This window comes from Artibeus jamaicensis, unplaced genomic scaffold (genome assembly GCF_021234435.1).
Source record: "Artibeus jamaicensis isolate MK-2021 breed Jamaican fruit bat unplaced genomic scaffold, CSHL_Jam_final contig_464, whole genome shotgun sequence".
NCBI classification, from domain to species: domain Eukaryota; kingdom Metazoa; phylum Chordata; class Mammalia; order Chiroptera; family Phyllostomidae; genus Artibeus; species Artibeus jamaicensis.
The window spans coordinates 7,965,845-7,979,815 of NW_026521842.1; the positions used below are offsets into that span (position 1 = coordinate 7,965,845).

At 52.7% G+C, this 13,971-nt stretch overlaps 1 protein-coding gene across 1 annotated transcript in view; it reads right to left on the reverse strand.

Moving 5' to 3' along the window:
- The window catches only part of CMIP (c-Maf inducing protein), a 227,574-nt gene that overhangs the window by 67,984 nt on the left and 145,619 nt on the right, over nt 1-13,971 (reverse strand). The window contains exon 3 of the mRNA XM_037142455.2: nt 6,715-6,765. Coding sequence (XP_036998350.1) covers nt 6,715-6,765 — 51 coding nt within the window. The remainder of the gene's footprint in view (nt 1-6,714; nt 6,766-13,971) is intronic.

The window sequence follows — 13,971 nt, forward strand, 5'->3', positions numbered from 1 at the left end:
ACAGGATTAATTAACACTAATCCAATGCTCACTCACATGGCAGGTGCTATTCTAAGTTCTTCAAAGCTATTAACCTATTTAATCATTATAAGAACCTAATGACCTTGGTCTTATGATAACCCCATTTTATTTAGGAGGAAAAGGAGGCCCAGGGAAGAATGTAACTGGTCCAGGGTCACACAGCCAGTAGTGACTGTGGAACCAGGATTTGAACCCAGGCAGTTTGGTCCAGAGCCCTCACCCGTAGGCACTGCAAACATTATTCTTTGGAAGCAAACTGGCAATAGATGGTAAGAGCCACCAAAAAAATACCCCAGTGCTGCCCAGTAACCAGTGTTCTGGAAATCTGCCCTAAAAAAGTGGTCCAAAAGAAGTAAAAGCTTTACTATGGAGGACGGTCATGTCTGCATTACTTATAATGAGAAAAACAGGAACAGCCCGAGTGCCCCACAGGCAGGAGTCCGTGGAGGCCTGTGCAAAGGTGGACAGACCCGAAGGGCACGTGTGAGAGTAAAATCAGTCATTGGGTGGGGACCGGTAGGAACAGAGTGGTTGTTGTCCTTATGTGGCTGGAAAGATGTTTTCGTGATCACCAATTATTGTAAAAGACAGAGAAAGACAGCAGGAGACGGGGGCTGGGGGTGCAGAGAGCGGAGGGGCGAGGCCATCATGTAAGTAATAGAAAGGTGACACAGGGGCCACCATCTTCCTTCCAGGCAAAGGGACATCCTGGCCGGAGCAGGCGAGCCCAGGCAGGCGCCACACTGAAGGGCGCTGGCCCCATGCCAAGGGGAGTTCAAAACAAGGTGAGGTCCAGGCACACAGAGCCTTGAGGCTGGAATCTGAGGACACAGGTGACGCAGCGTATTTGGGGCAGGTGTGGAACTGGGTTGTTGCTGAGCTTGACATTCTCGGGCTGAGGACAGGTGGGCTGACATGACAGTGTGCTGTGCCACAAGCAGGGTGGGTTAGGGCATCGGCCATTGTCCATGACAAGCAGGGGTGTGCCAAGTCAGAGGTTAATTCACATAATTCTCATGGTGACGTCTGTGAGACTTAGAGAAAAATGTAAAGCCCTCATGAAATGCCTCCCAAAAGAAAAAATACCCAGGCCCTAAACATGCAAGTCACGGGAAAGGAAAGGCAGGGAGGGAACAGGCGGGAAGTGCAAGCTCACAGGTACTCGGAGCAGTCTGGTGTGTGCACGCGTGGATGCTCACACATGTGTGGGAGCCACACTCTCGGCGGGTAAGATCCTAGGTTCTAGAATCAGTTAAATTCGCGCAACCCCAGCTTGGCCATCTAATGGTTGTGTGACCTGCACGAGTGGCTTAACCTCTCAGGCGTGGGAATGGGAGTAAGGGGTTCATCTTTCCCGTGGGGGTGGCCCGATGACAGAGGAGAACCTAGGCTTCCCGCCTCCATGGTCTCTGCCTCCAAGCCTCTGGTTCTCCACTTGCCCGAACCGGTGTTCAGTTACTGAGCCTCGGTCGGGGCTCTGGGCATAGGATGGGCTCAACCAGAGCCTGATGTGGAAGCTAGATCGTGACATCCCTAGGAGCTGCTGTCCTTAGCAATGTCCTTCATCCCCTTAGACTCTTGGTCCCCTCATCTGAGATGGGGTAGCAGAAGCCTTGCAGAACCACTGTGAGATTAAGGGAGCTAATGTACCTGAAGTGCCAGGCACAGGAGGCCCTTAAACACCCGAGAAACACCCCAAGGCCCACTCCAGGCAGGCCCCTCAGGACAGACTTCCCACCATCCTCAGTTCTTACAGACGCCATGTGGGGGCAAGGGGGGTGGGCTAGGAAGAAGGCTGCTCTCGCCCACCAACGCACAGGAGATGCCCCGGTAAGGGTGTGTGCGATGGTGCTCCCACAGCACCGGCTCCTGTGGGGCTCCTTTCAAAATGCTTCACAGATGACAGAGCGTCCCATCCTCACCAGGACCGTGAGTGAGGTACTAGCATCATCCCCGTTTCACAGAGAAAACTGAGGCCCAAATAAACACATTCCATTACCCACTGCACTCATAACAGTCACGCCCTCACACACACATACATGAACCCCACATTCTTTTCCACCTTTCTACTCTGTACAGGGGACAGACAGAGCCGTGGACAGGGTGACCTGTGGCTGCCCCGGGAGCCTGGGAAACCCTGCTGGGGAGAAGGAGGCCGTGTGGCCCGGGCAGATGGCCAGAGGGGAGGCAAACCTGGGCGGGGATTCTCCCAGAGCCAAGAGCATTCCTCTGCCTTGGGCCAGCTTCTTGCCTCTCACAAAGTCTGCTCCTGTCCCCTGCACTTGGGCTCAGCCCCTGGGGCTGTTCAGAGTGACCCAGATCCCCCAGGGGATAAGATCGGTTTAGTTTTCAAGATATCTGTGCAACGGCCTGAAGAACCCCTTCAGGAAGTGAAACGGCTCTTCTTCAGAGCTGGAGGCAGCAGAGGTGTGGCGCCGGCGGCTGGGCACAGCCGGAGTCTCTGCTCCTCGGGGCTCCCTGCGGGCCTAGTGCGCGCGTGCTCCTAGCCGGCAGTCAGGGCCTGTGGCCTCGATCCTCGGACACAGAAACAGGACAGTGTCCCCACAGCTTATCAGCACACAGCCTGCCCTCACAGCCTGGAACACACTCCTGGCCTTGCCACTCAAACCGGGCTGTTCCCTCGTGGTCTTCATACACACACAGGCCCGCCTCCTCAGAGCTGTGTATACCTGGGCCTCTCACCTTCCATACAGAAACGGGCTCATCTTTGCACAGCTCTGCACACACACAGCCTGCCCTCACAGCCTGGAACACACGCCTGGCCTTGTCACACAAACCAGCTGTCCCCCACGGCCTTGGACACATAGATAGGCCTGTCTCCACAGGACCTGGCCTCCAAGGGCCACCGAGTCAGAAATGAGGCCTCATTAACTCAGCACAACTGTTTATGCTTCCATACCCCCGGGAATTGGCCTCAGGGGCTGAGCCACCAGAACCAAACAGGGCTGGCCTTCCCAGGGAGTCTCAGGACAGCATGCTCTGCTCCAGGGGATGCTGGGAGGGCTGCAGCTGCCATCACGCTGCCCAGAGTAACCCCATCCATACTCCTCCGTGGGACCGGAGATGCTGGTTTTCCGCCTGCAGGGCTCCAAGGGCTGGAGGCTGGGAGGCTGGGAGGAGCTGCTGAGGTGGAGCAGGGAAGGGGGTTCTGGGGGCTGTGATGCTCTAAGTCAAATCTCACTTCCCCTTCAGGGTGGCCTTGGGCAAAGGGCTCAGATTTTCTCACACTGAGAGGATTTGAGGCCAGGCACTGAGGGAACTCCCCGAATGGACCGTGCTGGCAGGTGACGGCATGTGACCACGCTGGCACTCGGAGCTGCGGCCATGGCAACAACAGGGTTAGCAGGATGGAGCAGAGACTAGCAAGAATACCGCACAGCTATTTTATTTACACCCTGCCTTGCTTCCCAACATAATACAAGGTAGATTCCACAGCAGCGTTTCTCAGCCTTTCTTCATTATTGTCCCCGTAAGGACCCTTTTTGGACATCCTCATGCCCCATATTCCCTCCTGCCTTTGAAATTAAATACTAAAAAAATAAGATTTTGTTGAACAGAGCTGAACTTTGGAGGGCCACATTCTACTGTAATAACTTAAGGTTTTTTTAAGCCCCAAACAACAAGTTTTAGCCCCCTTGGGAGAATGCCCAAGAGATACCAGTACAACTTGATAAAAACTAAATCGATGGGAACACAGTATTTAAGGGGTAATATTCTTTACAAGTAGGAGGATGTATTCTCTATGTGAATTGCAGCTACAACATGCAAATACATATTGGTATGAGAGGGAGACAAACGATATTTAGAGAATTTAAAAACGCAAGCTGAGGTTGTAAGATTTCTAAAGTTCTTCATTTTGATGTTCTACTGGTATTTTTAAGTTAAAAATATAAAAAAGAAAAAGAGGAAAGAAAAGGCCCAAAATGGTTGACTGTAAAAACAGAGGAGAGAGACTGTATCAAGAGAAGCAGGAGGTCATATCTTGAGTGGGCTGAAGAGTCCACAGCTCAGAATCAGGCACAGCTGGAGGCTGGATGGACCCACGGATCTGTACTGAAATCTGCTGTGTGACTATGGGTACATCACTAGACCTCTCTGATTCTTGGTTCCCTCATTTGCTGAATGACCACGAACAGGAAAGCACCTAGCCACGCCCAGTACATTGTAGGTACTCAGTAACTGCATCTCAATGAAACCAGACCACAGGACGAGTAAGCTACAGAACTGGGATTTGTAGCCAGGCTTCCGGGTTCATTTCACTAGCCGACAGGGCCTCCAAACCACCTTATGTTTCTTTGCCATTTTAAAAGAAAGGAGAGCATGCCTCCTCCAACCTCATTAAAAGGAGGTGGCACAGAACCACAGGAATAAAATCAAGTTGCGGACACTGAGATACCACTGCCACCTGGTGGCAGCATACCTAAAACGTGGGAGGGGGGCAGTTATCAAAGGGGAACAGCCAGTATCTTACACATGCTTAAGGCATAATCGAATGCTTATACAGTGAGAAGAAAAGTCATCCTACACCAACCACCACTTGGCCAAAGGGGTACACACTGCCAGATGCCTGCTGGTTCCTTGACACGCAGTGTCCTGGATGCTCACTTTCTCTTTTTTAAAATTTAACCAATTAAATTCAACAACCAGAAACAAACCAAACACCACCAAAATTGAGCGCAGACATCCAGCTCTTGAGAACTGCTAGAAGCCCAGGGACCCTGAACTCCATGCTTGGTCAATCAATTGTCTAAAACCCACAGGCAATCCTTGACGCCGGAAGTGTACATTTCAAGCCTGTCACTTTCTAGCCATCTTTCTAGTCTCTTAAAATTCGGTTTCTGGTGCCCACCATCTTAGTCGTCCCTTGTAGCTGTGTAGTGTTCATAAATTCCACAAGCGCTGCCTTTGAGGTGTTGACATAAATCGCCGCTGAAGAAAATGTTGACCAGGGCAAGGCAGAGACGGAGTTTTAGCGGAACACCACTAAAGACAGCCTCTCTCTTAACACTGCTCTTGGCCACCTTTTCAATGAGGCATTTTCCCAACCTGTCAGGCAGGCTGCATATTTCTGAGTACTTTCTGCCCTGTCCTGAGCTAAGGAAAAGCAAGGCAATCCTTGGTGAGGGCTCGCATGGAAAAACGCGCTGAGAATAAAGAAGGGAGAAGACTCTGGCAGTGGAACGGCCTCCTCCTTCAGGGAGCCTTCCAACCACCACCATCCCAGTTACCTTCCCTCCCTCCACCTGCTCTGGCATTCAACTCCCAGACGGCCCCACGTAGGTCCTGACGCATGCCCTGCCTGTCTTGGGACACACTGGTCACAGAGAACCAGGCCTTAGGGACACTCTCCCTGTGGATACGAGCCCTCAGCAGTGCCTGTTGATCCTGTGAGCAGGCACATGCCTCCTCACTGTTTTAGCTGCCAGCCAGTACTTTCCACCTACATTCAGACGCCCACGGGGATGGGGAAAGGTAGGTTTGAACCCCACCTCAGTCCCTTACTGACTATGGAAGCGGGGCTCCAGTCTAGCCTCACCTTTCCCATACATGAAATGGCAGCAGTGGCAATAATCCGCCTTACAGGGTCGTGACAAGGGTGAACAGACGTGACGGGCAGGGCTGCAAGTTCCCCACACACAGCTGGTGCTCGGGGAACACCAGTGCTTTGCCTTCGCAGGCCCAACTTGGAGACTTAGGCTCAGCCTCTGAGACCACCCTACAGGCAGCAAGGCGAGCGGGGCTGCAGCTGTCGGGGAAATGGAGAGGACTGGCCCTCTTTGGAACCAGGAATGTAATTTTCCGGGGTTGTATTTCCGTCCTCTGCCTGGCCGTGACAACAGCCCCTCCAGAGGCATGAGAGGAATTCTGAGTGTTCCCTGGGTTGCCCCATGGCCTTAAACCCTGCACAGGGCCAGCTGCTCATCCTCCACAGCTCTCCAGCTTACAGTACAGCCATTCCAGCCATTCCCCACTGGCTCCGTGAGGCCACAGGCCCATCACAGCTTGTTCTAAAGCAAAAGATCAGAAGGCGGGAAAGACAGGGACGCGGGGCATGAGGGGAGGCCGGCTGAGCCAAGGAGCAGGGCGTGGACTCCCCAGAGTCCTCAGAAGATCTGGCCCCTGGGTTTGCAAGTGACCAGTAGAGAACCAATTTTCCTCATGTGCTGGGGGCTCTGGATCACCCCATGTAGAGCCAGAACTGGGAAATCAGGCCGAAGAACCAGAAGTTAAGACTATGAAAACTCAGTTGGGCTTTTGAATCTCTGGGAAATTTCGCTTTGGTGCCACCTTTAGAAGTTACTTTTAAGATAGCAAGCATCTTGAGCCCCTGAAGTCCTGCCGCCCCCAGTGTCTCACATGAGCCCCTGTCCTGACAGCAAGCGGCCCTACATCCTTTTGAAAGCAGGCACAGCACCATATGGCTATGAGCAAAGTCCAGGGCCGACGGGGCAGGAATGCTGCTTCCATATTGCTGGGAGAAGTGTATCAAATGACAGAGGGTGGGTGGGGCGGGGGGGGGGGTGCTTTACACAAGGGAGCCGGCTCTGCGGCTGAGCCATCTGGAAGGCAAGAGATAGATCTCCGCCTTCATGTCTCTGGGTAACAGACAGTGTTGAGCCACACCCAAAACAGAGGCGGCTGCCACAAATGAGCAACTGAGTCAGGACTTACCTTCCACTGCAGAGAATGGAACCACTGGTCCCGCAGGTAGCTGTTGGCAGCCTGCAACGAGAGGAACAGGAGAACAAGGTCCAGTCACAGACATGCATTTCAGAGCATTTTATAGAATAGCACACGAGCCCCAGACTGTCTGTCCAACGAGGTCTGCTCTGTGACCCTAATAACCTTTACAGGGATACATCAGGCTGAACCTTCTGGTACAAAACCAAAATAGAAGTGATAACCAGGGTGACTTTTCTGAAATAAGACTTGCGGCCATTGTATGCTTATTTTCCTGGGTAGGAATGACTTCAGACACTGGTGGCTGGAAGAGCTTTAATGCAGAGGCATCTTGACTTATTCAGGATCACAGGAGGGGCCCAGATGCACAGGACAGAGGCCTGGGTGGTAGGATGATGTGGGGGCGGGGAGCTGTTTGGGTGCACCCTTTGTCCCAAGCACTGCTCAAGCACCTGGCGGTTACAATCCACATGTCCTGTCATCAGCTCTCACTCACAACAGCTCTGAGGTGGGCGACACTATGTCCATTTCACAGAGGGGAAGACTGAGAGCCTGAGTTCTTCCAACAACTGACTACACTCAAACCCAAGCAGCCTGTCTTCTAAGCCTGTGAGTTTCACCACTGTACCTCCTGCCTACTGCAGAAAGTCATGGAGGAAAGCAGCCAGCTTTGAACTCAGGCAGACCTGAGTTAAAATCCCTGTGTGGAGAGCAAAACCTTCCTTGACCCACCCCACCCTAGTGCAGAGACCCAGGGCAGCTCAGCCTCAATTTTCTCATCCATAAAGGTGGGGAAAATGACACTGACACGAGAAATGTCAGGAGGCTTGAGAGTAATTCCTGTGAAGCATCTAGAAGCATGCTGGACACAGAGTGGGTGGTCAAACAGCAATGCAGCCATTGTTATTATCATTACCATCATCAGTTCCTCTCAAATAAAATGTGGCCCAAGGAAGGTGCCGCTGCCTCTGACATGTGCCGCTGCTGCTCTTACCCTGTCCTAGCAGGGGTGAGATGTGTGGATGGTGAAAGCGACGTTGACCCCAGCAGGGGTTCCCAACCCTCGGCCCGCCAGCCCTATGTGGTCCAGGTTGCCTATGAATGTGGCCCAACACAAAACTGTAAATTTACTTAAAACCTTTTTTTTGCTCACGGTTTTCATTAGTGTTTGTGGATTTAATGTGTGGCCCAAGACAACTCTTCTTCTGGTGTGGCCCAGAGACACCAAAAGGTTGGACACCCCTGGTCACTTTAACTCCTACGTATGGATTGGCTCATTCAGTCTCTGCAAGTCTACCCTGAGAAACTGGTCCTGGCAGCTGCTCATCCCTATGGTACAGATGAGGAAACTGAGGCTTGGGAGGTTAAAACTTTCCCCCGGGTTCACAGGCAGCAGATATGGGGCCAGGAGGAGCAGTCAGGTGGTTGGACCCGTGCTGCCAACCACAATGTTGGCACCACAACTGACCGCCCCCCAAGGCAGAAGTACAACATCCAGTCCTACCTGACCCCCACAGTCTTGTACCAAGTGTTCCTGACCATTGAAGGACTCTCACAAAGGCCAGAGCCACCCTCTAAACACGAAAGTCTACCTTTTGCCCACCCGCCATGTCCATGCATGAATGTGTAAAACTTTGGGTCTCCCTCAGTCAAAGAGATCCAGGCCTCCCCACCTCCTCAGCCTAATCATCTGTCAGGGCAGAAGTTGGAGAAATCTCTGGGCTTGAATAAATGAGCCAGTTCAGTGGCCAGTGCAGCGGGGGATCAGGCTCAGAGACTCATTCCAAACCCTGAGTGGATTCATATCACACCTAGAGGCAAGGAGAGTTGCTTTGCATTTTACCTGCACCTGTTTCTCTGGAAGGATCCAGCCTGACCCCAGAGCCCCAGCTGCCCGCAGTTCCACCATGAGCCCTCCTGGTACACCCAGGTCCAAGCTCACACACCAGGTGAATCTGGCCCGACTCAACACATTTCCTCTCCTGCCCCACCCCCAGTTGGGTCCACGGTGTCCTGCCTCTCACGGAGGCGCTTGCTGTCTAGAAGGGGCAGAGGGTTTCTTCAGTGACATTGACCACCATCTCACCTGCCCTTGTCACAATCCCCCCCAACCTTTCAGGCATAACCTGAGTTTTCCAAATTTTTCCTCTTGGAGGCAAGTACAAACCCCTTGCCCAGCCACACCCAGCTTCCTGACCAGTTGAATACTCCCTGTGACTGCCTCAACCCAAGCAGTTCAACACAGCGACCTAGAAAGAAGGCAGGTTTGGCTTCAGCAGAGTGGCTTAACTGAGATCCCTCGGGTCAGTAACAACACCTGATGTCACTGTTGGGCACCATCCAAAATGCCCTACACACATCACAATGAGGTGAAGGGCTATCTCACAGGTGAGGAAACTGAGGCTCAGACAGGCCCTGCTGCCCACACAGGAGTCTGACCACATGTCACCCTCACTGCCCGCCATTCCTCATCTGGCATGTGACCACCTTTCTCTGCTTTTGAAACCCCTCACCTTCCCTGAAGACTGGACCAGGACCACCCTTCCTCCTCCACTTCCCTGCACTTCTTCCCACCACTTGCCACTCACAGAGCCTTATCCCAGCCCTGCAGTCTATCTGCGGCCACAGAACTGGAAAGAGAGACAGCATCCAGTAGGACTCACTGCATCCTCTCCAGGGAGGCCGGTGTTCAGGGTTCACTGAATGAAATAATTACACAGAAAGCAAAGTACAAAGATGCTGGTCGAGGAACAATCAGCCTATCCAGCGGTCCTGTGCCCCCTCCCCCAGGGTGTGAGGGAAGCTCCTGGACCACAGGGAGACAGCAAATGTCTCCCACCCCAACCACCGGGCTCATTCCTTCCCAGCACAATTTCCCAGCAGTGTGGGGAGGTGGCCCCCCTGCTCCCTCCTCCCCTCTAGGCTGGTTGCTCTTCTGAAGCCTCTGATGCGTATGTCTAGTGTAAGGAACGAGGCTCTCTGAATCAGGCTCAAAGGGATTTCAAGGAGCACTTGGTATAGGGGTTCTCAGTCTTTTAGAGAATTATGAGAACCTGCAACCCTGTGAAAACCTGAAATTAACTATGGACTCCCACCTAAGTAATGTACACATTTGTACACCAGACACATATGCACACACACAACTATGTAGGCATTGTCAGATTATACCATGGACCGCAGAAACACAAACTTTCCTCTCCTGCAAAGTTTCTGATGAGGAATCTAAGGCCTAGGCTTGCTGTGGTCTCATCAGCGTCCTGCCCTGGTGTTTTTAGCCCCTTCAAGCACGTGGTGGGTACTCACAGCCTGGTGACTTGCTTTGGCCTGAGAAACAGGAGCTGACGTGACCTGTGTCACTGCCAGTGGAAGACTCTAAGAGCCAGTACAGTATTTGGTAGTTCCCTGGTAACCAGAAACATTGTCGTGGTGTGTGCTCCACCAGCAAGCTCCCAGCTGACCCGCCAGGAGTGAAAAATAATCCTTTGCTGTTTTAAGCCGCTTAGAATTTGGGGCTACTTGTCACTGTAGCATAACCCAGCATAACCTGGCTTGCTTTGCTTTTTTTTTTGGTCTGGCTTTCATACAGAGTGGACATCCCACATACCGCTCCTTCACCCCTCCCTCACTGCCTGCTCGATTATTTACCCTTCGGGTCTCACCTGAAATGCCAATTCTCCAGAATTCCTGTCCTAATGGTGACCAGCCACTCCTCGCCCCTCCCCATCAGGTGGTGACACCTCATCTAACATATCACACTATCCTGTAATTGCTTGTTTCTTGGTTCTTCCTCCTTTCCAGGCTGTGGGTTCTGTGTGGTCAAGGACCGGGCCCGACTTATTCACCACTATGTTCACAAAACCCAGAGAAATCTTTGTTAAATGAAAGACTGGCTGACCTGTTAAATGGATGAATGATTGGCTAGATGAATACATGGGTGGGTGGGTGGGTGGGTGGGTGGGTGGATGGATGGGTGGGTGGGTGGGTGGATGGACAGGATGGTTAGAAAATCACTACACCCACTCGACTCACTGAAGAAATGTCATGTGTAGTTGACTTTCAAAAGAACTCTTCAGCCTTGATATCCTCTCTTTCCCAAGCTGTATTTGACTAAGGCTCTAGAAATAATCATGGCAGTTTTTTCCTAAACACCTACTATGTGCCAGATAGAGTGGTGCATATTCTACATGTAGTACTGCTAATCCTCATCAGTACTATGAGTCCTGGTCATGGACAAATTAGAGGTCCAGAGAGGTTACTCCTGCTGCCCAAGGTCACACAGGTACAGCATGGAAGACCTGGGCTGGGACTCAGGTCTGTCTGATCCCTCAGCCTGCTCTGCCTACCACCCACCCCAACACGAGAGAGAGTGATGTACCTAGGTATTGCTGGGCTCCAGAAGTTGGGCTGGGAAATCTGAAAGTATTATGCTGATGATGGGGGAGGAGGAAGGACTTGGCACCTGTTCCAACAGCCAGGAGGCCCCACCTTGCAAACAAGAGAGTGGGCCAGGACTCTCCTCCAGAAGAGGGAGGTGACTTGTGGTACAGCCGCTGCACCTTCACAGCCACCTCCCTTCTTGTTGATGGAGTCAGCGGTTACAACAAGGGTGTGCCACTAACTGCTTCTTCCTTTGGCTTGTTCTGTTTTATAGAAGACAGAGGTTTCTCAGGGATGTCCGGAATCCCTGTGCAGGCATCTCTAAGTGCCTTCCGAGGATGGGGAGCGAGGACTGGGCTGCACCTGGCCTGGGGGAGAGGGCGAGCTTCTGCCCAGAGTCCCAATACTGCCGTGTGGACAGATGAGTCGGGACCACCTGGCCCCCTGGGACAGGGGGCACAGCTCAGAGTCCTGAGGCTCACTCAGAGGAGACGCGACTCAAGCATGGGAAAAAGGCCCTAGAAGAGGCAGGCCTGCCTCGGTCAGTGCAGACTTTTTACAGTGATAAATCTTTCGAATACTGAAAAGGGCCCGGTTCCAGGCAAATTCTGCTTAATTTCCTCTTCAAAAGTTGCCAAGTTCTCTCATTGTTGTATTGTCTCCAGAGGTGAGAAAAACAGCCAAGGGTGCACTGGGGGTGACTGTTTCCAAGTCGTCCTTCCCCAGCTCAACTGCTTAGGGAAAAAACAGCACGTGATCTCCAGACCGGAAAGGTCTTTCTCTCCAGCTTCCAGTAAGAAGGGAACCCGCCCTGCCCCTGCCCCTGCTGCCAGCGTTTGGGGTAAACAGTTGCCCGGAACGTCCGTGAGAAGAACGGGTCTTGGAAACCATTCCAGAAGGAAGCAGAAGCTCTCGGGGAAGAAGGTTCTCCTGGGTCTTGTGTCGCCTGCAGCCTTGTTTCAGGAGCAGCGGGCCCTGTCCACGTCTCACAGAGTGTGGACACCCAACCGCGAGATGAAAATCCCCAAAGATGACCTGCTGCCACACAGCCCATCCACGCTGGCCACCCCGTGGGTGCTTTCACGGAGCCGTTTATGTGCTTACGCAGTTCCCTCCTTGCAATGAAACACCAGCAGAAAGGGCGTTAAGGGAGGAAAGAAGATAAACAGGTCCTTTCTGCACCTGGGATTCTAATAACATGGCATTAGGGCGCACATGCTGAAAATCACAAAGCATCCAGAAACACACCAGTTGGACCCAGACTGGAAGGCTGGCGCCTTCGTCTGCGGACTCAACCTGCTGGCAAACTGCTTGGCATCTCAGAGCTAGGAAGAGGGCATGTTTGCCTAAGAGTGTCTCTTAACCTTCCTTGATCTCAGATAGGTCAGCTCCCTGAGGTCTGAGTCAAGCACCGATTTAAATTCCAACAAAGCAGCTTTGTAAGGAGGTCCCTTGGGAGAGGGACAGAGAGAAGAGAGGGAGGAAAATTGAGAGAGGAGAGAGAGAGACAGAGAGAGAAGCCCAGAGAGAAGGGCTGGGGTGGAGAGATGTGCATGGGGAAAGGTAACAGAGAGAAACCACAAATCGTGAAATAGAGCAAGAGATAAAAGGAGGGGGAGAAGGGGAGGGGGAGGGAGCAAAAGTATCAGAAAGACAGAGCAAAACCGACTCACGTGGATATGGAGTAACTGAGGAGAGGGGAGAGAGGGGAGAGAGAGACACCAGGTAGGCTAGGGTAGGGACCCCGCAAACCCTGACATCACCCCTGTGCAAGGAACAGCTGTGCTACAGGCAGCAGGAGGGGACCCTGTTCTGGGATGCGGGGATGCGGGAATACTACAGGCCTGCCTGCACTCTGAGGCTTTTTTCTCTGGGAGTGGACATAATGCATGGAGCATGTGTCGAAATGAAAAGTTCTAAAGTCCAGCCTGTCCAGCAGAAGATCAGGTGATGATGGCAATGTCCTTTATCTGCCCTGTCCCATACAATAGCCACTGACTATATGTGGCTATTGAGGACTCAAAATGTGCCTATTGGACCAAGAAACTACATTCTTGATTTGATTTAATAAATTATATTTAAATGCAAACAATCCTGTGTGGCTAATGGCATCTGCAGGGACAGTGCTGTTTGAGACACTGTTGTCCTCTGATGACCAGAAGCATGCAGGTGAGGCTCTTCAAGTCAGCTTTGCCCGTGAGCACCCCTGGATGCTTCTCAAGCTGCCCTCCCACCACAGCAGGGAGGACTGCTGTGTCATGGCATGGCTTTTGGTCTTGTCATGTAAATGGAGATAACCCTGAAGCAAAGGATCCTGCTGACTGTCACAACAGTAGGTGAGGAGTGCCCTGTCCTGCACCTGGGGGCACCACCCTGGGGCTCCAAGTGCCCCTGGCTACCCCATAACCACATGAACCCCCTCAGCCTGGAGTCTATGTTCAAGATGACTCGGAACCCATTTACATAGTAAGAGGGCCACAGAACCCTATGAGTCATGGGAAGGAGGGCAGGAGGGTAACAATAAGAAGGAAGCAAGGTAGAAGCCAATGGAAATGACAGTGAGAGAGATAAGCTAGGCAGGGACAAGGTGCACCCACCTGGGATCCTCTGGATGATGGGTGGAGGCCGCGTCTGCTTCCCCTGCTCTAGATGAGTGTGGCTCTGGATCGCATGAGCTGCCGACCGCCGCCTCCTCCTCCCTCTCTCCCTGCACTCCTGCTCCAGCCTCTGGCTCCAGGGCTGTGCAGGCTGCACTGTGTACTGGAGCAGAGGGGCAGTGAGCTGGGGGGATGTGGAGCAGCCGCAGGCCAGCCCGTCTGTCAGCACAGCGGGGAGGGCTCTGCGTGAGGCCACTGCCAGGTGCAGCCCCAG